At 46.1% G+C, this 23,722-nt stretch overlaps 2 protein-coding genes across 7 annotated transcripts in view; one reads left to right on the top strand and one right to left on the bottom strand.

The window, feature by feature from the left end:
* EXOC3 (exocyst complex component 3) overlaps window positions 1-15,310 on the bottom strand; it is a 1,019,937-nt gene extending 1,004,627 nt beyond the window's left edge. Inside the window, exon 1 of one of the 5 annotated variants that reach the window (XM_069620467.1) lies at window positions 15,181-15,310. Coding sequence is in view for 1 of the 5 variants with exons in the window: in XM_069620465.1 (XP_069476566.1) it covers window positions 15,146-15,240 (95 nt within the window). In the remaining 4 variants the exon portion in view is untranslated. Of the gene's footprint in view, window positions 1-15,025; window positions 15,045-15,145 lie in introns of those variants that run through there. The other 4 variants (XM_069620465.1, XM_069620469.1, XM_069620466.1 and 1 more) reach the window with 4 other exon arrangements.
* The window catches only part of LOC138497172 (uncharacterized), a 1,228,614-nt gene continuing 1,220,162 nt past the window's right edge, over window positions 15,271-23,722 (top strand). Inside the window, exon 1 of one of the 2 annotated variants that reach the window (XM_069620463.1) lies at window positions 15,271-15,423. The gene's annotated coding sequence lies outside the window, so the exon portion shown is untranslated. The remainder of the gene's footprint in view (window positions 15,424-23,722) is intronic. The other variant, XM_069620462.1, reaches the window with a different exon arrangement.

Here is a 23,722-nt window from a genome sequence, read left to right as displayed (position 1 = left end):
CAAATGTGTTTGTGTCGGAAAAGCGGGAGTGGGGAGCAGTGTTGGGAGTATCCTACGTGATATGATAGGGAAAAGGTGTCGGAAGAAGGGGGATACCGCATCTCACCCAGTGTCCCACTTCCACTCCCCAAGGACCCCCATCCAGGTGAGCCTCCCGCACTCGTCCACCCCCAGGATCTGGATCCAATAGCGATGGTCGTATCCTGGCCACCTGGATGGTTTATAGTGATAATATCGAATTACATTATGTCGAAAGAAAAGTCGGAAAAAAAAATGTGAATGTCTTTTTTTGTTCGAAATGGGGGTGTTCCCTACCAGCCCCCCTTTTTTGTAATTTTTTTTTTGTTTTACCCCTTTTTTTTTACTTGCGGAACCCAAAAATAAATAAAAAAATAAAACATTCAAATTTCTTTTTCCGACATCATGACTTTCGACATAATGTTTTCGACTTTTTCACTGCACACCCACCTGGATGCCAGAGCCCTGAGGACTATAATTGAGACACATTCAGGTTTCTTACAGGGGGGACATCTCCCCTGATAGTACCGTCAATCATAATAAGACCTCGCTCCTGCATCAGGGTAAGCCGTAAAGGGCCCCTTTGGTAAGTATTGGATAAACCCCCAGCTGTTGTAGAATCCAGGTTACCTGCCAAAATACTTCTACAATTCAGATCACCTGCAATGATGATTTTCCGAAATAGCAAAGTCTATCAAGCAAGCATCTAACAGATTTGCAATCGCATCCAGAAACTCCACATTAGAGAGAGCTGCTGTATCCCAGTAAGCATTAATCAATGCAAAGGTCCCCAATTTTTTTTAACTGAGCGGCGGTCCAAACCAATTGAGTGGCCAATAAATAAGGATTTGGCGCTTTCCAATCCAACAGTTGCATTCTCCTTTTGTCCTCGTAGCAGTAAGTATACCTGAAAAAGGGTGACCTTTAGTTTCCTGCAATGACCGGGAAGCAACAATTGAATGTCCCTCCAAAACGGGTACTGAGGTAAGCCAGGTCTCTTACAGCATAAACACATCTGACTGGATCAACCCCTGCAAAAGATGCTGGAACCCTCGGTGCTCCAAGTACGCACAGCCCATTTAACCAAGCCCACCCCTTGCTCCAGTTAATTCAAGTTAGCTTTAGTGGCCAGAGCTCCATGGGAGCCTAGCCCAGTTCTCTACCGCTTGGTGATCTGAGGGTCGCCTTCCCATTTCCATCACTCCTTGAACCCCCCTCCTTGTAGAAAAACCAGTTACTTTCATGGGCGTATAAGCTGTCAAATCGAAACCAGATTTGTTTAGCACAGCCTTTTCAATAACAGATTTAAAAAATACCTCCCTCTTGCCTTCTCACACATAACCCATCGGTAACAAATATTGCGCTGCATTGGTTGTAACATTTGCCACCATTCTTGATGCAATATGCAGCAGAACCTTGTCCAAACGATTCAAACCAATAAACACCCCAGCAAAGTCATAGCAGTAATGTCATGCACAATTAACGGTTGCATAGGGGGCGAGCAAATCTTGGGTTCCATTCCTAAAGCACCGACAAGGGTAGTTGTAACCAAATATTCTCCATTTGAGGAGTATTTGCAGGGCAAACCCCCACCGGTAGGGACAATGGGTCCACCAGCGCCTTGCTCCAGAGTGCATAGGCGTAAGCCATATCTTTAGATAAAATAGTAGTTGGCAGAAAATAGGAATCTAAACAGCACTTACACGCAGTCTCTCGTGGACTATCCTGACCCTGCCTAGACGCATGGTTTCAATGTCAATGTCAGTAACTTGTGATTATCATTGTCGCTGGTTGTACTCCAGTAGTACTCCGAACAAACAAATGAAGAATAGCTTCTCACAAAATGGGTAGTCTAGTCTACAGTCACCGACTTCCACCTGCAGGTCCTGTAGTCACTTGACCACAGAAAAGAACAAAAACAACTAAAAGCAAAACACCAGCTGCAGTACCAGCCTTTCCCAGAAAGAGCAGACTGGTACACGAGCACTCGCCTGAAGCATGGGGCGGCTCAAAGGCTTGTGACCTGCCGTTTACAAATTGCAGATTAAAGGCCAGTCACCGCACAACCTGCGCATCAGCCCCCAATTCAGTGGTTAGACTGGGTAACAGCTGACAGCTGTTCAAAAAGAAAAAGAAAAAAAAAGATCAGCCCAGCTGCCATTTACAATTGACTTGGCTCTAAACCCCTGAAGTGCCAGGCTATTATGCAAGTCTATGCAAAAAGGACGAGCATACTCATCCATGGCACTTCTTTTTCATCAAGTATAACGATTTTTAGCTCGTTTTATTATAGGCTTGTGACTGCACTGAAAACCTTTTTCAAGTTACCATACTAATCGTAATGGCCTGGTTTCACTTTCTTTCCAGTCAATGCTTGGAGACCTTGAAATGTTCACGGTGTTAACGATTACAAAGGGTTAAGAGGCGAATTTCAAAATGAATTTCAAGTATCCATTTGAGCATTCACCAAATAGCTCGAGTGACTCAGAAAACGTGAAAAACGCTGGGAGCACCTCTCCCTAGTCAATTACATTCTGTTGAGAAAAATCCACAATCTCCACAATATGCGTGTCAGAGTTCTGGCTGTCCTTGAATGAATACCAACACAAGCTCAAGCCTCAAAGGCAGAAACAGTGGGCCTCATTACAAGTCTGCTGGTCGGGAACTGAGGGTGCCTGTATCAACGTACCAGCACCCATTCAGAACCAGCAGACTACAACTATGCCTGGTGAGGCCTCTGCGCCCAGCAGGCTCTGACCCGACAGGTGCATTGGTCCCAGTAGGCACAGTTTTCACGGAAGCACGGGCAACGTTACCAACGGTGCCTGTACTTTTGTCTCCCCACTCCCATAGAGTCCTATGCGACTCTATGGGAATGGGGATTTACGATTTCCGCTGCCTGAGATCCCGGGAATTGTAATGTTCTGGTGGCACCGGGATCTCAGGCGGCGGAAACTGTGTTACGGGGTTGGCGCCAACCACCAACCTCGGGGTTACCGGCAACCTCGTAATGAGGCCTAGTGTTGCACACCCAGTGCTGCTCCTTTTCAGCCGCCCACAAGGAAATATTCTAATTTCTGCTGCCACTCTCAACGTAGCCTGAAACCCAAGGACTCGGAAGGGTAAGTCCCAAAGCAAAGGGCCCAGCCTCCGATCCTCTACTCCTCACAAACTGCAATCACCACAGCAACCGCTTTGCTAGCGCTTAGGATGCAAGTTCACGCATTAGACATTCTGCATTCTCCCGCAAACAGCCTGCATATTATATTTGCACATCTTGAGAGTCACTGTGCAAATATGCTGGTTAATGGGAGCATGTTCTCTGATCCATATGTACTGTAAGGAAGGCATGGTATCAACAGTAAGACAGACACAAGTGACCACAGTTCAAGGGTGTTTATTGAACTTCAAAAAGGGTTTTAAAATCACCTATCTAATCCTAAATCTACAGGTGGGAGCAAGCTAAGACCATCAAATAATAACTCAGCCCTAGTGGTGTCTTGTCAAAATAAAAGGGCGTATACTAATAGGCCCATTGCCAATCCTTACATCTAAATACAAATAGTGTGGAAAACAGCGTTACGAAAAAGAAATAAGTGTCAACAAAATGATATGTCAGGATGTTCAGGCCGTTGGCCTCCCTTCCCTGCAGAAACAGAGTCACTGGCTTCTCTAGCACGAGGATACAGGTCAAACATTAGCATCGGGGTCTTCCGTGCCCAAGTCTCTTTGCCTTTCAAAGTCTCTTCATTCAGAGGGCCTGATGCGACAAACAATAAGTTCTTTTCCTCTAAGGATTTCATAAGTATTCCGTTTCTCAGGCGATTTACTATTCACCTCGGATCCCCCTCAGCCGGGCTTAGATCCTCTCAACACAATGCTCGTAGGATATTCATGCATCCACATTCTCGTAGGATATTCTCTCGGCTGACTCACGGTTCACCCCGGATCTTCCACAGCCGGGCTCAGATCCTTTCAACAAAATTGTAACGCTCACCTGATTCCCACGGAGGCGCGGGTCTTGGCAGGAAGGTGTCTGTAACACGAAACGTGATGTGCAGGATTCGGTTGGCTTCTGGGGTCGAACCTCTCCGCGCTGTGTGTCGGACTCGAAGGGTGAGGTTTCTGCAGGTGAAATAATATGGGGGTTAAAGGTCTGGGTTGTGAATGTCCCTATCTCTCTCCTCCCAGCCTGACTGTTGAGCCCCCCTCCCAGGTCAACGTGCTCACCTTAGATAGGTGAATGCTGGGCTCTCCATCTGCGTCTAGTGCAGGGTGCCGTTGCCAGTTCCTTCACTGGTGAAACGTTGGCCTCTTGACTTCAGAGGATGGGTACCGTCGTTGTCTGCACGACCGGTAAGTTTCTGGACACCTTTAGTCTTTATAGTCTTTTTATGCGTGGCGGTGAAGCGCCTGGAATTGCGTAAGTATGGCAAGCGCGCTTACTGTCTCTTTCTTTGTCTTTGCAGGCGACGATGCAGAATGAAGAAATCCGGAATTCGCCGCGTGCCGGTAAGTGTAACACTGCTGTTGTCTATGAAGATGCAGCGTGAAGAATCCGGAATGCACAGCGTGCCGGTAAGTAGAATAATGCTGTTTATCTTTGCAGGTGAAGATGCAGCGTGAAGAAGCCGGAATGCGCAGCGTGCCAAGTATGATAATGCTGTTTATCTTTGCAGGTGAAAATGCAGCGTGAAGAAGCCGGAATGCACAGCGTGCCAGTGAGTATGGAAATGCTGTTTATCTTTGCCGGCGAAGGTGCAGCGTGAGACACGGCCGCTGCCGATGGATCAGGTAAGTAAGCACTGCGTGTTAAAGTTTGTTCTGCTAACCTGTTGTTTCTGGTCTTTTGCAGGTGCTGATGTTGATCGGTTACAGGAATGTTAAGTATAATTCTTGCAGGTTCAGGATCCAAAGAAGAAAGGCTGGAACAGACTCGGTGAGCGTTCTGCTGCAGATGCAGAATAACGCGAAGCACGTTTCATCAATCGGGTGTGGTTTAAATAGCCTAGGAGTGATGAGGCGTCTCCTTCCACGGCCCCGCCTAGGTAAGAAAAGAGTTCCTGCTTCCAGAAGAGTTCCAGTGCTGTATCCAGGGAGTGGAGCTGCCCCACCCAGGTAAGAAAGTAGTCCCAGTTCACCGAGGACTTCTAAGAGTCTGGTAAGTAAGCAGCATGGTCTGCCGCAGGTAAGTCCACCCAAGCACCTTCACACCAATGATGAGCCCGGCGCTTCCAGTGCCGGGACCGAGGCTTCTGATGAGCCTGGTGCCACTGGCGCCAGGAAAAGGTGCAAACCCCCGTGGGGACCGGCTGGTGCCTAGGATCAGGGTTAGGGGCCTGCTTCCAAGGACGTTGGGCTGGTCCTGACTCCTTGGAAGCAGTGATCATGACAGTATCCCCCCTCAAGGCCCCTCCTAAGTGTGTCTTTCCCGGGGCTTTGGCTTGTCGGGGTGATTCAGATGGAATCTCTTGACCAGACGAGGTGCGTGGACATGTTCTGAGGGTTCCCAAGACCTTTCCTGGGGACCGTATCCTTTCCAATCAACCAGATAGTATAATTTAGACCTGGAAATTTTGGAGTCTAGGATGTTCTTCACTTCGAATTCGAGTTCTCCGTCTACCAAAACGGGTTCTGGGAGTTCAGTCAATCGGGTTTCTGGTTGTACTGGTTTTAATAAGGAGACATGGAATACTGGATGTATTTTCATATGCGTAGGTAATTCCAATTTGGCAGCCACCGGATTAATTATGGCAGATATGAGGTAGGGCCCAAGGTATCTCGGGATGAAAGTGCGGGGTCCTTTTAAAGGCAGGTGCTTAGTGGATAACCAGACTTGATCTCCTACAGCGTAGTGAGGGGCCTCTTTACGGTGCCGATCGGCTGCCTTTTTGAATTGAGCTTTAGCTCTTTGCAGATGGGCAGTGGCTTCCTTAAAGGCACAGGTGATCTCCGAATGCAAGTGATGCACAGCAGGTGCTTCAATTTCTTGGGGAGGATCCAGGTTGGAGGTTCTAGGATGGTGTCCATATAATAGGAAAAAAGGAGTCTTCCCGGTTCCAGAATGAGTCGAATTGTTGTAAGCATATTCAGCGATCCAAAGAATGTCCTTCCAGGGTTTTTCTGTTTGTTGGAGCATGCAGCGTAGATATTGTTCTAATGTCTGGTTTGTCCTTTCGGTTTGTCCATCAGTTTGAGGATGGTGACTGGTCGAAAGTCTTACATCAACTTGGGCTAGACGACAGCAACTGCGCCAGAAGTGGGAGATGAATTGACTTCCCCTATCGGAGACTAAAACCGAAGGAAAACCGTGTAAGCGAACGATGTTTGCCAAGAATTCCCGGGCCAATACTGAGGCTGAAGGCAGACCCTTTAAGGGTATGAAGTGAGCCATTTTCGAGAATAGATCCACGACTACTAAGATGGTAGTATATCCCAAGCATGGAGGTAAGTCCGTGATAAAATCCATGGACAGGGTATGCCATGGACAGGGAGGAATGTCAAGTGGCTGTAATAGGCCGGCTGGTTTTTGCTTTTGACTTTTATTCTGGGCACACACACCGCAGGAGATTACAAAGTCTCTAATATCCCTTTTCCACGATGGCCACCAGAAATGTCTTTTAATCTTTTCCATGGTTTTGGTAATGCCAGGGTGCCCCTCCATTAGAGAATCATGATAACCGGAGATTACTTGTTTTTGTAGTTTCTCACAGGGCAAGTGCAATCGTCCTCGGAAATATGGTAGGTCTTGATCTACTGAGAATTCTTTTCCCTTTAATTGCCAGTCCTGCAAATCGGTCGGAGTTAGGAGCGATTTCACCGTGGTCTTGATGTCTTCAAAAGATTGAGTGCTGACCAAACCCAAAATCCTTTGTTCTGGGATTATGGGTATTGGATCTGGATTGATCAAATGTTCATCTACTCCCATCCGGGAGAGGGCATCCACCTTTCCGTTCTTACTACCTGGTCGATAAGTAATTATAAAGTCAAATTCTGCTAGGAACAGAGCCCAGCGAAGATGTCTGTAAGACTGAGCTTTGGCTGTCTTTAGATATTGTAAATTGCGGTGGTCAGTCATTACGGTGACTGTGTGTCTGGCTCCAAGAAGATAATGCCGCCAGGCTTTAAAGGCCGATCTGATGGCCAAAAGTTCCTTGTCTGTAATTGAATAGTTGATCTCAGGAGGCGAAAACTTGCGGGACCAAAAGGCAACCGGATGTAGTTGGTTTGTGACCAAATCTCTTTGTGATAACACTGCTCCCATAGCAAGACTAGAAGCATCCGTTTCCATGATGTAAGGAAGTTCTGGGCGAGGATGTTTTAAAACAGGTGCAGAAATGAATTTAGCTTTTAAGTCTTGAAAAGCTTGTTCCGCTTCAGAAGACCACTCAAAACGTTTGTTCTTTTTCAACAGAGCGGTGATGGGCTGGACTATCCGGGAAAAGTCAGGAATGAATCTGCGGTAAAAGTTAGCGAATCCTAACATGCTTTGAACTCCTTTTACAGAGGTTGGTGATGGCCACTTGATAATTGCATCAACTTTCTTTGAATCCATATGGACTCCGTTAGGTGACAATATGAATCCCAGGAACTCGACTTCCGTTGCGTTGAAAACGCATTTCTCAAGCTTAGCAAAAAGACTATGTTGACGCAATCTCTCGAGAACCTTTTTAACGGGTCGCTGATGTTCTTCTTCAGATGATGAATATACAAGGATGTCGTCAATGTAGACAACTACACACACGTCAATGAGCTCTCTAAGGACATCGTTCATAAAATATTGGAAAGCAGCAGGAGCATTACACAGTCCAAAGGGCATCACTTGATATTCGAATAGCCCGTACTTGGTGCGGAAGGCCGTTTTCCATTCATCGCCCTCTTTGATTCGTACCAAGTGGTAGGCTCCTCTGAGATCCAGCTTTGTGTATATACATGCATCTTTGACTTGGTCCAGGAGTTCAGGGATCAAAGGTAACAGGTATCTGTTTTTAACAGTGATCTGATTCAGGGCGCGGTAATCTATGCAAGTCCTAAGGTCTCCTTCCTTTTTCAGAACGAAGAACAAAGCCGATGAAGCTGGAGATTTTGAAGGACGGATAAACCCGTTAGCTAGGTATTGGTCCAGGTACTGTCTGAGGTGAAGGTTCTCTGGCTCGGTGAGGGCATAGATCCTGCTGCAAGGAGGAGTTGTTCCAGGTATCAGATCTATTTGACAGTCGTGAAACCTATGAGGAGGTAGGGTGTTAGCTTGATCCTTCTGAAAGACGTCTTGGAACTCCTGGTATTCGGGAGGTAATTTGAGAATCTCCTCAGAAGCGATCGCCGCTAGTGAAACATCAGGTCGAGGATAACAAGTGGTAGAACACTCTGGAAACTGAACCGTCTTTGCTCGCCAATCAATCTGAGGATTGTGCTTCTCTAACCAAGGGATTCCCAGAATGATCTGGAACTGAGGGGCCTTGATTACATCGAACACTATTCTCTCCCGGTGTCCATTGTGACTCAACAAAGTCACTTCTTGGGTGGCATGCGTTACTGGTCCGGAGGCTATCTCCGTGCCATCCACAGTATTGATGACGTCTTTTACTGCCTTAGGGACAAGGGGTAGATTCATCCTTGATACCATTTCACGGTCCACATAGTTACCGATTGCTGCGCTGTCAATGTAAGCTTCAATTGCATGCAAACGATCCGGACGTTCAGGACTAATGAGGACCATGGGTATCACGAAATGCGAGGTCACGGGACAGATCTTAACGCTCGGCAAGAGGACCTCTACTCTTGTCGGGCGAGGTCGTTTCCCTGCTCAGAATTTGTGGTACAGGTATCCGCGGCTCCTACAGTCTTCTTAGCTGGTTTCACGGGACAGTCCCGAAGAAAAAGTGTCCTGAATTACCGCAATAGAGGCATAATTGCAGCTGCCTTCTTCTTTCCCGCTCTTTCTGGGTTAAAGGTCCTCTCATGCCCCCTATTTGCATGGGTTCCACAGTGTCAGCTCCCTTATTCGAGGTCTGTGGTTTAGAAAACACTCGGGTATCAAATCTGGAACGATCTGCCTTCCTGTTCTGTAGTCTATGGTCCAGTTGGACAACTAAGTCAATATAGTCCGAACATTCTTGTGGAGGATTCACAACTTGCGCTAGCACATCCTTGAGCTCTCCACGCAGGCCTCTGTAGAAAAGCGTTATTCTCTTGTCCTCGGGCCATTGTGTTTCCACTATGAGTCTATTGAAAGAGGCTATATAAGTCAATAGGTCTTGGTTACCCTGTCGTAATGAGAGAAGTTCATTGTCCAAGGCCTGCCCTTGTGCATGTCTTGCGAACAGTTTCTCCATGCTGGACTGGAAGGCTTGAAAATCGTGTAAAACCGGATCATCCTGGTTGACTAAAGGGATCGACCAATCTGCAGCGCTGCCACCGAGATAAGAAAGCACGAAAGCCACCTTGGCCTGGTCTGTTGGGAATGCAGCTGGTCGACATAAGAAGTGCAGGCGGCACTGGTTGATGAACACTGCGAATTTCTTTGGATCACCAGCAAAGCGTTCGGGCGGAGCCAAGGGCACATTACCGGGCAGATTGATTTGCACTGGATTTGAAGCTGATGCAGAAGGATAACTCCCTCCTGGAACGGGCAAAGGTGTCTGTCTTGCCTGCGTTTGTAACAACTGCCTAGCAAGGTCCTCTGTTCGCTCCTTATAAATTATCAGTTCTCTTCTTAGAGAGCTTGTTTCCTGGCGAGCTGCATGTACTTCTGCTCTTAATTCCCCAAGCAACTGGGCTAGTTGATCAGTATCTGAGGTTACCATTGCGCCTGGGTAGGAGTTTTGTGGTGGGCTTCGCGTTCTGTAACGCTCACCTGATTCCCACGGAGGCGCGGGTCTTGGCAGGAAGGTGTCTGTAACACGAAACGTGATGTGCAGGATTCGGTTGGCTTCTGGGGTCGAACCTCTCCGCACTGTGTGTCGGACTCGAAGGGTGAGGTTTCTGCAGGTGAAATAATATGGGGGTTAAAGGTCTGGGTTGTGAATGTCCCTATCTCTCTCCTCCCAGCCTGACTGTTGAGCCCCCCTCCCAGGTCAACGTGCTCACCTTAGATAGGTGAATGCTGGGCTCTCCATCTGCGTCTAGTGCAGGGTGCCGTTGCCAGTTCCTTCACTGGTGAAACGTTGGTCTCTTGACTTCAGAGGATGGGTACCGTCGTTGTCTGCACGACCGGTAAGTTTCTGGACACCTTTAGTCTTTATAGTCTTTTTATGCGTGGCGGTGAAGCGCCTGGAATTGCGTAAGTATGGCAAGCGCTCTTACTGTCTCTTTCTTTGTCTTTGCAGGCGACAATGCAGAATGAAGAAATCCGAAATTCGCCGCGTGCCGGTAAGTGTAACACTGCTGTTGTCTATGAAGATGCAGCGTGAAGAATCCGGAATGCACAGCGTGCCGGTAAGTAGAATAATGCTGTTTATCTTTGCAGGTGAAGATGCAGCGTGAAGAAGCCGGAATGCACAGCGTGCCAGTGAGTATGGAAATGCTGTTTATCTTTGCCGGCGAAGGTGCAGCGTGAGACACGGCCGCTGCCGATGGATCAGGTAAGTAAGCACTGCGTGTTAAAGTTCGTTCTGCTAACCTGTTGTTTCTGGTCTTTTGCAGGTGCTGATGTTGATCGGGTACAGGAATGGTAAGTATAATTCTTGCAGGTTCAGGATCCAAAGAAGAAAGGCTGGAACAGACTCGGTGAGCGTTCTGCTGCAGATGCAGAATAACGCGAAGCACGTTTCATCAATCGGGTGTGGTTTAAATAGCCTAGGAGTGATGAGGCATCTCCTTCCACGGCCCCGCCTAGGTAAGAAAAGAGTTCCTGCTTCCAGAAGAGTTCCAGTGCTGTATCCAGGGAGTGGAGCTGCCCCACCCAGGTAAGAAAGTAGTCCCAGTTCACCGAGGACTTCTAAGAGTCTGGTAAGTAAGCAGCATGGTCTGCCGCAGGTAAGTCCACCCAAGCACCTTCACACCAATGATGATCCCGGCGCTTCCAGTGCCGGGACCGAGGCTTCTGATGAGCCTGGTGCCACCGGCGCCAGGACAAGGTCCAAAAGGTCCCCGTGGGGACCGGCTGGTGCCTAGGATCAGGGTTAGGGGCCTGCTTCCAAGGACGTTGGGCTGGTCCTGACTCCTTGGAAGCAGTGATCATGACAAAAATGTTCAATTAGTCTCCCTGCGCCGGGCTCAGACTAATTCCCATTTTAACTCAAACTTGCTTTAACCAAAAGCTCTCAGCTGATCTCCCTCCGCAGGGCTCGGACCAACTTCAATTAACTTTTTCATCAACTTTCTTTACGCTATTAACATCGAAGACTTTCGATTGTACACAGGGTTTTGCTTGACCCTTTGCAGGATCACTTTGATTCAAAATTCTTTGTCACTCTTTTGCACCCTTTCAGTTGGATACCTTACAGAGACTCGAATAAGCATGCATGTGGTGCCGGACCACTCTGTCTAAGGTATCGTATCTTGGCTTCAAAGATCAATCACTCATCTGTTCAATTTTACTTGCGTTGATTATCATATACGCTTCATACACTGTATAGTGAACGCTGAAGTGAACAATGTTGCCACTTGCAATCTTGGCTTCAACACAGATCGGTCTGGTATCAGTCTCCCCAACTCACCAGCTGTGCTGACTTCATTAGCGCTGCTTTGTTGTAGGAGCCGAGGACAGTAGCACAGCGGCAAGCGATTCCCGCGTTTGCCCTGGCGCTTAGGTCATCAGCGCCAACACTGTTAGGGCACTATGGGATCCAGCTGGCCTTGTACTCTGTCATTGCCCCGAGCGCCCCCCTCAAGCGTTCCAAGCCTCGTTTGAGGAATCTTCCTACTTAGGCCACACCCCCTCAGACCTCGCTGCTCCTAAACCGTCTCCTTACGGTAGCAGCGTTTCGCTCCTTGGTCTGTTTTTTCCTGTCTGCTTGATTCCTGGTATTTCAACTCCTGCCTGCCATTTGACCCTGCTTCTGGATTACGTTCTGTGCTTTAGACGTTCTTTGTGCTTCACACAGTAAAACTCGGACTGCTTGTTACCTCGCCCCGCACGCCACTTTTGAAGTCTGTTTGCTGGCTTTCTCCCTGCTCCAGTTCCTTCGTCTAGGACCTGTGTTTTGCCCTCTTCACTCCTTCTCCCCAGCTCTCGTGGAGTGACTTCTCTCTGTGTCAATCTCTGCGCTCTTGATTCCTGGTACTCTGCGATCAGCTGGGAACAGTATTGATTACCTTGCATTTTAAGCTGATCAGCCCTCTTTATGCCTTTGCGTCTGTATACCCCCGGGTCTGGTGCGCAATATAAATAATAAAACAAACAAACACACTTACCATTGGATTACTGTTTGCCCGCATCTCACTCTACTGGACGCTCTGCTGATTGAGTGAAGGTTGTGGTCTGATTCTCACGTTCAGATACTACCTTGGACGCTCTGCTGATGTAGGTAGTACAGTAAAGGAGGCTCTCCTGCTTCCCTGTAGATTGTGATTGCTACCCGTCTTAGCTGCGTGCTTGTTCCACCCGGGTCAGGGATCTCCTCAAGGGTTTTAACTCTACAACAAGGACGCCTTTCTGAAGTTAATGTGGACTCCTCATCTTTCCTTCAGTTGCGTCGTTGTTCGACCTGTATCAGGGATTACTCTGTACAATCAGCACCACCTGCATTACTTTGGAGACTCTTACCAGTATCATCCATGATTCCAGCTTGTGTCATAACATAAGTAGGTATACCGTCAATCCAGGGACACGCACAGGTAAGATTGGGGAATTGCGGGGGTGGGAGATCGGCATACGTGCCAGAAAACAGTGTGTAAGAGTTGCCTTGTTTTTCTCCCTTCTAGCTCTGCTGTTTGTCCCGCCTTTTTGCCCCAGCCCTCGGCCTGACAGGTTGTACTACCCTTCAGGTGGTGCTCTCGGGAAGAAAGTCTATTTTTCTTCAGAGGCGTGAAGTCGGCTTGGTCGCTCGGGCTACCGATGGAATCTGCGGAGCACGACACGTGAACGTAGACTTTTGCCAGGTTCCTCATAGGGCAATGTTGTTTTTAGAGCAAACAATAGCATTTTAGAAAGTACCAGTCATTAATAATGTAGTATAATATAACAAGTCATACTGTCCCCGGTGGGAAATGTGATGTATAAAGGCCGAAGTGATTCCAATTTTATAGTCGGTTGTATTGGCCCGTTTGTTTTAATGTTCTAACCCCTGCTTTTTATGACTGATAGAAGCATAACTCTCACTTTTAGTTAGACTACTATACTATGTATCTTGGATTGAAGCAGGATTATCTTTTTCCTTGACTGTTTTGCAAAATACTTATGTTAGTATATTTTAAAGTACTTATTTGAAATCGTTTAACTTTAGCAACATAGTTAATATATGTATATACATTGGTGTATTTATTTATGTATGGGACACTTTGATACCAGCCATGCACCCTTAAGAGTGAAGCTGGACGGCTTGGCTATGTTACCCATAGAGGAAGTGTTTTGGTTCAACTTGGTGGACACCCTTTTGTTCCACTTGGGATAGTCACTGTTGCTTACTGTTTTATCACAACCACAAGAACTGACAGAAGAAGTCAAGTACCTTAGCGGGCGCCCAGTAAAAAAAAAACATCATCATTTTGGCATGGTACGTATAACACCCCAATGGCTGCAGGTATGGCTACCTGCACACATCAGTATACAGCAAGGACTATGACAAAATAAATGTGGTCGTGCTGTTCAAATAATTCTCCACCTACTTACACCAGACTACGCCTCAACACCTCTGACAGCAGAATGCAGCCCAGACCTATGACAAATTTGGGCACGCTGAACATATAGCAAGTCTCTAGCACTCACACCATCTGCCGACTCCTCCCAGGATCTATCCACATGCCAGACCGCATGGGTTGCTCTATACCAGAGCCCGGCCTGCTACACCTTTTTTTCGGCCAAATGCATACACGCATTCTAATCGCAGGGCGACTGCCTGCGGAGCCATAACCCCCCTGCCATGCCAGCTCTGGGGAGTCTTTCAAGGGCTCCCCAGAGCTGGCGTAGTGGGAGAAGGCGTAGCAGGCGCCTTATTGTTATTAAATGCGTCCGCTGCGGTGGGCACATTTAATAACAATAGGTTATTGAGATGATTACCTCCCTGCTCCGATGCAGGAGCGAGGCGGTTTTCATTAGAATACGGCGCTCATGCTTCAGCATGAGCGCCTTATTACAGTGATTAACTCCCTACTCAGTGGCCAGAGCAGGGAGAAAAAAAATGTGCACCCCACACCCCCCACCCCCCCCCGCATAAACCAGGGGCGCGCTGGGAGATTTCCGCATTTTACTTAAATCGCCTGGGGCACTGCCTAACAGTACTCCATGACCTCCAACGCTCTCAACTTCGGTCCTTCGAGGGCGTTCACACTAACAGCACATTGAGACTATAAAAATGGTATAAGGCGCTATATAAAATAGACAAGCACAATACAATAGTGCTCTTCAGATCCCTCGGCAGAGGATTGTGGAAAATCTCTTTAACATATGGTAACCCAGTGCTCTGGCAAGCGCAAATTCAATGCCCATGTGTTGGGAGGAGGCGTAGACCCACCATGAAGCAGAAAAGTGAGAAACAGAAGTCAAAACCTTTTTGCCTGCAGCATGAATCGTATTCCCATCTTCCTTCTTTCCTACGTGCACACAACCTGTACCTAATCGTGGGTGTACCCTGGCCTGCCTCAGGGGCCTGAAAAGAAACCTGAATCGATAATCCTTACTATATCTGATGGTAATCGTAAACCAAAACTTCTGGAGGCACTATCTAACCACAGCCCCGCCCCAATGATCTCTAGTGGCATTTCTATGCAATTGCGCGGAAAGCATTAATGCATAATGTGGCAAAGGACTCTATACATCCCCATCCACCCATCGAAAGTGATGATATACCAAGCACAAGCCAACCAACAATCCGCGAACTCATCAATATCTAAGCGAGGTTCTAACCCTGGGGCTGATCTGCCATACGTGAAGAGGATTTTTTGTTTTATCAGAGTGGTCAGCACTGAAACACTGTACACGGAAGGCAAACCAAAAAGAAAGGTAGGCAATGCGGGATTCACGCACCCCACTACCCCCAAGCCCGGCCCATATATATTTACAGACTCTTCTTCTTCCTTCAAGCCTCTTCCGGCCGTGCGCCGCCGATCTGACATAGACATAGAAAGCAGACTTGAGTGCTACGGCTCTTTAACCCTCTGCCTATCAACCGGATGTGCGTCTGCATCACAGTCTGAAGATACCTTTTCTGCGCAACGGAAATAACGCGAACGACGTTTTCAATGTGTTTGTGAGAGGATTAGAGTAGTGACTTGCCTGAGCGTCTTCCGTTGCTGGCCCGTCAGGTAAGAAGCGCGGTTACCAGTTTGCATTGTGTGGGACCTTGCATTGCCATGCCCATCAGACACACTCTAAACGCGAAATAGTGCTGGTTAGAGTGTTGATTGAGCCTGCGGTTGTAAAGTATTGCTGTGTGTGATCTCGGGGGCGAGGAAAATATTCTCTATTGCTCTCGCTGTCAACCTTTTGACGATCTCTCATACTCGCGAGGGACTTCGCCGATTAAACAAACTTCTGTTATGTCTGAGCTGCATGATTCGATATCATTCCTGTCTGATTACGGATGCATGGTTTAATCGAGTTTAGTCTCTGCTGTGTTTCTTGCATCCCCACACAGAAACTAGATAGTCAGTCTTTGTTTTCACGAGAGAAAGAATAGGATACGGATGTTGCTGTAACTGGTCTCTCTTTGCCCAACCTTATGAATGGTGTCTAATATGCAACCCTGACTACAATCTTGGCAGAGGAAGGAGCTGACAGACCTTTAATGTGGGGGCCACCCTGATTGTATTTATTAAAATTGGTTATGTAAATTCATTCAGACTGCGTGGCTTTCAGACTGTTTGAATTGATGTAACAGCATTGCTGCCATTTGTCCCGCCACTCTCGGGTTTGGTCCACATAAAAAAACTCGTGGCCGCAAAGGTGTCGCAAAGTAATTACGTTCCTGTAGTGATGATTGTTTTAGATGCAAAGCGGTCCATTAATCTGGTTCAATGGTTTTACTGACTTGTGCCAAAAGTCACAGAGTTCTTTTGACCTGCTGTGACCTCGAATTAGCAGCCCATAGTGCAAAAAAAGTATACCCGTTGGCTCCCTCTTCTCCAAAAAAAAGCGACTTAAGTGTCTTGGTTTCATGCACAAAAGTTATTGGTGGGGCTGGGGTGAAAATAATGCTAATTTTGGAAAATAAATGAGGGAATGGTGAGACAGATAAACAAATGTTTACAGTTGGGTTAATTGTAAATCCAGATAATTGTGTTTGTTTGATCACTGCTTATATTAATGATTGGTGTTTTTTAATTTGTGGATAAAGTCACACTGATAGTGAATGCACATTCTCAGAAAGTTTTGGCCAGGATCTCAAGAAAACAAATTCACCACTACTAAATATACCTGTCAAAGGGTTGTCGCGTGTTCCGAATCTCGGATTACCGGGCTAGCACAGAAGGTTGGCTTGCTTTTTCAAAACATTTTTTTATTTGTTTAGTTGAATTAACAACTTCAGATATTTATCTTTTTCTCATTCACATATTCCAAATCACAATGTGGGTACATAACCCTAAAACGCATAAAAACAAAAACCATAAAAGGTAAGAAATAAAGGAACAATTGCACAAAACCACTAACCAACAACAGTTTTAAAATTCTTTACACGGAGGTAGAATTATTTGTAAATATTGCACTATGGTTATTTGAACCACTGGGCGTGGATTTGAAAATAACAATTGCCATATTTGGTCACTCCCCATATAATCTTGTATAGTAATCAACCCTGTCGAAACATTTCACTCGAACCATTATTAATGCATTACACTCGACTATTAAGTGCTGTAAAGTTTCACTTTGTTTGTTTTACATTAAGACGGTATCAACAATAATTTTGTTCAGGTAACGGCATTTTTCTTTTTCACAGAACATCTAGCGTATTCCATAAATTTAATCTAAACCTTAAATATTCTGCACGTATATGGGGAGATGGACATTTCACCAAGTAGTCTGCCATGACTCCATATCTCTTGGTGCCAAACAAGAGTCTTTACATCTAATTGATAGATCTTAGTTTTTGCCCGATCAGGATTAGTCATCAGCAACTCAATTGTAACATCCGCATCGGCTAAGCTGTTAAACACATGGTTAAGCCAGGTGACAAGAAATCTGCTTCTAGACCGAAGTATATGGTAAGTTGTTACCTCTAAAATGCTGTCTCTTTCAAATCCCAACAAACAGTTATGAAGTAAAGCACACTGTTTCCATGTCACCTGCGAGTACATGGCGTGAAGACCAAATTCATGGCGTATCACAGCTATTGGGATGCTGCTGGGTAGATGTCATATTTGTTTCGAATAATTTGACTCCAGGGAGTCCCAAAATGCCCCACTTTTTTGGTAACTTTACCTTCTACACCGTACAGCATGATGGGCAAAACCTTATTTTTATAAAACAGAACAATTTGAATTTCCCAAATGTATTAATTAGTACTTTCGTTTGTGATGTTATATTCTGAAGTCTGTTCTTAAATGCTACGGCATCTTGCGGCATAGTTTTTACGTTGTGAATTGATACCCCTAGATATTTATATTGGGGAAACAATAAGTAGTTTACAGTCTTGAAAATGCCATGTATACTTGCATTTCTTGGCACTATGTGCATTCCTACAGATTACAAGTTGGGTTTTCATTGTGTTAATATCTAAACTATTCGAATGCACATAAGAGCCCATCGTAACAGCATTCGTTGAAGTCCCTACAGGGTTTTTGATAGAAGCACCAAATCATCCGCATATAGAAGATAAGGAACGTTCTGGTCTCCTAATCTGCGGGGATCACCATTACAGTTTGTAAACTCCGCACCCATATGTAATATAAAAAAGTTAAACAAAAACGAGGCTAATGCACAACCCTGTTTCAAGCCTCTTTGTGTATCGATTATGGGAGATAATTTACCATCCAAAGTGACCCAGACTCGAATATATGTGTTCATGTGGAATAACATTATCAACAAAATTAGCGAGTCAGGGCATTCATGTTATTTTAACTTACTATATAGCAAGACCCTATCAACTGAATCTTAAGTCTATGAATCCCAAATATAACGGCCGACTTCTATCGGCATGCTGTAATTGAATCATCATCAATGAAAGCATGTTTGGAATAGTACCCAAGCCTTTCACGAAACCTGATTTGTAGGGGATCAATTATTTTTTTTTACTTCTGACCCATATTTGCAACTCTCTAAGAATTAACCGGCAAACAATCTTGCCAGGTACATCTAGAAGTGATATGGGCCTGTAACTACCCTATTTTATAAATGGGTACCATGATGGCTTGAGTCATGTCCTGGGTAAAGTCTGCGTCAAATTTACCACTGAAAAACTCTTATGCAATATGGAGGACCACATTTCAGGACATGATTAGATAGGCTATCCGGCCAAACTGCTTTGGAGTTACTGGATGTTCTAATAAGATGTAAAATATCAGATTGCTCAAACGTTAGATGGAAGGCAATATGTATCTTTAGTTGCTCAAGGGTTTTACTGTCCTTGACCGGTGCATATAGCTGCGTAAAATGAGTTACCTATGCATGCGTGTGCACTGCAGTCGACTGCATGACTATTTTGGGCACTACTACTGAATGGTTTATTACAGTGCACATTTTCGAGATGTTTTTGTTCGCTAACATTTTAAGCATATTAGCACCATCTTGTTGATACGATGCTTGGCGCCCCTTAATCCAATTTCTATAGCGTGTTTTAATTACTTTTACTGACTCGTCTCTAATGGAAGCAGGAATCGGATGCCTCAATTCTGAGCGGTACTGAGCTTTTCTTTCTCTGACTGCAACTGCGTGTGTGGGGCGCAGTGGGGGCTTTATTTTTGCTTTTCCCTGCTGGAATGCCTGTATTAGATCACAATATACCATCCCCACATTTCCAAGCTGAGAGTACTGCTTGATTCACCATGGCTTAACAATCGATTGAAAAGCGCCAGATCGTTCTCCGTTCATCAGAGACGATTACCACCAACATTCAACACAAAACAGCCTTGTTCAGATTTAGGTTGATCAACCTCATTAACCACCCAGGCCCCCCATTCAGCAGTGAGGGTGTTATGATCACTTAATTCAGATTTAATCAAACGAAAGTTCTTCATAGAGGACCATAATACAGAGTTCACATATATGTAATCTATTATTGATGTACTCTTTCCCCCTTTTGCCATGTCTCTACTGGTGGAACGTCTGTGGCAAAAGTACCATTAAGCATATGCAGACCTCTAGCATGAACCGAGGAATTCCATCTCAAGTGTCTCTTTGTGGCGATGATCTACTTTCGCCATTCAATTTTTAAGTCTCCCGCTAACACAAGGGATCTGGCATTTTGGTCTTCAGCTACCAAATCCAAGATGGCATTCAAATCTCCAAAGAACACATCATCAGATCTTGCAATCGAGTTCCAGTATACATTTAGGATTGCATACTCTTTCTTTGAGGACAGCACCTTGACCATCAACATATACTTATTAGGCGCTGCCCAAAATTTGGATGACAAACCCTTCCCCAATTTCACAGCTGTTAACAGTCCAGACGTAGGTCTACCTAATACAGGTTTAAAGGCAGGATTTAGGTGGATTTCGTGATTTTCTTAGATGTGGGGGGGGGGGGGGGCGGTATGGTGAGCCAGGTCTCTTGAAAGAGGACTATATCCCATTTACTTATCTTACTTAGATCAGTGTTGAGGAGATGTTTAAATCCTCTTGTTTTCCAATTTAAGAGAGACAAATGGCCCGAACCCACCTCCACATCTAGTTAATTCTGGTTGGGCATACACTGGCAATTGCACAGCGTTTTACTCGGTTGAGATTTTGTTGACATCTTGGTAACCGGTGGCTCCCTTGATCACTGTTCAGGGGCTTGAGAGGCCCCGTTCTTGGTTCAACAGTGAGTGCAAATCCCAACTTATATAGGTCCTCTTTCGCCTGCCAAATTAAATCCTGGCTTACCCCTGCGTTCATCCAGAGTCTTGCAGAGTTCAATGCCCCTTAGTAGTAAATTCAACTAATGTTAAATCTGAGGAGACAATGTCCTCCAACTGTTGCACCTCGGAGAAGATGGCCACCACCGTTCTTCGGTTTAGGTCATATTGAGTTAGCGGGGGCATTCTACACGCCAACATCGGGGAATGAGCAGCTGGGGGCTTCCTATGGGATATCACTACTTTCTTTAACCCAGGATCATGTGTTTTCGTGCTCAGTTCCACTGAGTTTTTAAAGAATTTTGGCCTTGTAATTTGCCCAACACGCTCTCAACTAGATGCATGATGGCTCTAGACATGTCAGTCAGTCCTACACCAGGATTAGTATACACCTGCCTTTCCTTCAGCTGCTGAATACCAGTAATCACAGGTGAGGAGGTCGCCAGAGGTCACTTGTGTGGTCTTCTAAAAAGTGTGCTGCTCGGGGTGGATCATGCGCAGCTATTTTTGTGTCAGAGAGCACCACAGTACTAACTGAAAAGGATTCGGTACTCAAAAGGATACAGGTGGTAGGGTCTTCCGGATCCCTGTTCACTCGTTTTGATAGTTAAGACCTTCCAAATGATACAACTCTCTGACTGGTAAAACAGGCAGAGTGATGGATCACTGGAAAGGGCGTGGGTAAGGTATAGGAAGTCAGCCTAGAACAAAATAAAGTATCATGAATAACTGCCCCAACCTGGGTATGATGGAATAGAAAATGTCATGAATGCACACACTGACCTTGAGTCTAGGGCAGATGAATCCAGCAGAGTCTCTTGAGGAATCCAAGGTAGAACAAACAACAAGGAAGGGAAGATTAGTAAGGGAGACTTATCCCGAACGGAACGAGACTCACGCTAGATACCGGGTTGATGCACCACAGGATAGCGTCCAAAGTACTGTTCACTGTCACCTTCCAATTATCCTTGAGGACTTCCTTCCCACGTAAAGTATAGAAATGAATCAATCCCCCTGTTAATATCACAGGTGAAGGAGTTGGAAATAGCGCTCCTTTTAAGGTATAACCAAAGTACACGCGGTTCTGTACAGCCGCGAAGAAAAGAGCGTGTGCGTGTGGATTTACACGCGATTAGGATTCACGCAGTCCAGGCCAGCAGCGCTTGAAGACAATATATATATGCTTGTGGAATTTACACGCGAGCAGGATTCACGCAGTCCAGGCCAGCCGTACTTGAAGATAGCGTGCCTGTGTGGATTTACACGCGAGCAGGATTCGCGCAGTCCAGGCCAGCAGCGCTTGAAGATAGCGTGCGCTTGTGGATTTACACGCGAACAGGATTCACGCAGCCCAGGCCAGCAGCGCTTGAAGACAACGTGTGCGTGTGGATTTACACGCAACCAAACAGCTCCAGGAATCAGCGTGTGGCGGAAAACATGCTATAGAAGGCCCAAAAAGTAGCTGTAGTAACCTGCAAGGATGCAGACCGGAGGTTCAGCTACACAACGCCAAATGATTCGATCAGAAGCAGCGAGTGAAGTTTCCACGCTGCTTAAATACGTAATGCCGTAGTTCACGTGACGAAGCAGAATACACGTGAAAAGTGCAAACGTCGTTTTCCCGGCAACGTATCGAACAACCGCCATTTGGAATAGAACGGTCTAGCTGTTCTACGAGCGAAGGAGGTAGGACCACGTCCAGCATGCATGACAGTGCCATCCCCCAAAGGGGCAACCTCTCCCCTTCTCGTGTGAAAACGCTTCAATAAAGCAGGAGCATGAATATTAGAAAGAGGTTCCCAGGACCTATCTTCGGGACCATAGCCCTTCCAGTCCACCAGATAAAACGGCCTACCAGAACGTAGTCTCATATCCAGTATGTCCTGTACCTCGTATTCATCTGAACCCCGCACAGAAATAGCAACAGGCCGTACAGGCAATCTAGTAGCTTCAGAACATGGCTTCATGAGTGACGCATGGCATACGGGATGCACTCGCCATCGTTGTGGCAAAGCCAGACGGACAGCAGCCGGATTAATTACTTGGAGCACTACATACGGACCAATGTATTTAGGCAATAATTTCTTTTTGCCTGGAATTCTCAAGTTCTTAGTGGACAGCCATACTTTCATACCAGCCTTGTAGACGGGTGCGGGTATTCTATGAGCATCGGCATAGAACTTGTCGCGTCTTTTAGCCTGCTCTAATTGCTGCTTCACTTTCCTCTGTAATTTCTTCAGATCACGAAAGGTACGGCCTGCGGCAGGAGTATCCAAAGACAAGCTGGAATCCAAAGGTATTGATCGGGGGTGCTGTCCAAAAAGCACATAGTACGGTGAAGTGCCTATGGCACTATGATAGGAGTTGTTATAGGCGAATTCAGCTGCCGGCAGGACCGTGAGCCAATCCGATTGGTACTGCAGACACAGACACCGCAGATATTGTTCCATAGTGCAGTTGACTCTTTCGGTCTGTCCATCGGTTTGAGGGTGATAAGCACTGGACATTCTATCATCAATCAGTAATGCAGAGGTTAGTGCTCTCCAAAAGCGTGACGCAAACTGTGAGCCCCTGTCCGTAATGATTACTGACGGTAGACCAAAGAAACGAAACACATGTTGGATGAATAGGTCAGCCAGAACAGCAGCGGTTGGTAAACCAATACAGGGAATATAAAGAGCCAATTTAGTGAAATACTCCACTACAACCCATATGGTATCGTACTCCTGGTTTGGTGGGAGTTCTACCACAAAGTCCATAGATATCATGTCCCATGGTTTGTTAGGTACAGGTAGGGACTGGAGTAAGCCCACTGGTTTACCAGGAGTGTTTTTACATTGGATGCATACAGAACAAGTTGATACATGATCTATGACATCTTTTGACATGGACGGCCACCAGCACCATCTTTTGAGTAGTTCTAGTGTTTTCTTCCGTCCAGGATGGGCTGCGATCAAGGAATCATGATTCCACTTGAGGGCTTTATTCCGCGTTGAAGACGTCGGTAGGTAGAGCACTCCTTGTGTGAATGGTAAACCGTTATGTACGTCCAGATTCATATCCTGGATAACTTGTGGATGATTTTTCACCCACTCTTGTACTTCGGTTTTTAAGGATGGTTGAACAGAACAACTACATATTACATGATCTGCCAACAACTGATTCTGTACTTGTGCTTCTTCCTTCGCCTCTTCACTCATACGGGACAACGCGTCAGACTTAACGTGTTCTCGGGCAGGACGATATGTGACCTGGAAATCGTATTGGGCAAAAAAGACATGCCATCTGGCCTGTCGGGCCGTAAGGCATTTCATGGATTGAATGCTTGAAGATTTCTATGGTCAGAGTACACTAACACCTGATGTTTGGCCCCAAGAAGATGATGACGCCATTCTTGGAAGGCATCCTTGATAGCCAGCAGTTCCCGCTCAGTGACGGTGTAGTTTCGTTCATATGGGGTAAGTTTGCGAGAGAAGAAAGCCACTGGGTGCTCCTCCTTGGTTTCTGTGCAGACTTGTGAGAGTACCGCTCCAGTAGCGACACTGGATGCATCCGCTTCAACGATAAACTGGCGATCTGGATCTGGATGTTGAAGCACGGGTGCAGTGGTA

This window comes from Ambystoma mexicanum, chromosome 5q (genome assembly GCF_040938575.1).
Source record: "Ambystoma mexicanum isolate Mex_15411 chromosome 5q, UKY_AmexF1_1, whole genome shotgun sequence".
NCBI lineage: Eukaryota > Metazoa > Chordata > Amphibia > Caudata > Ambystomatidae > Ambystoma > Ambystoma mexicanum.
Note: the sequence above shows the minus strand (reverse complement) of the source record. Positions and strands in the feature narration are given on the sequence as shown.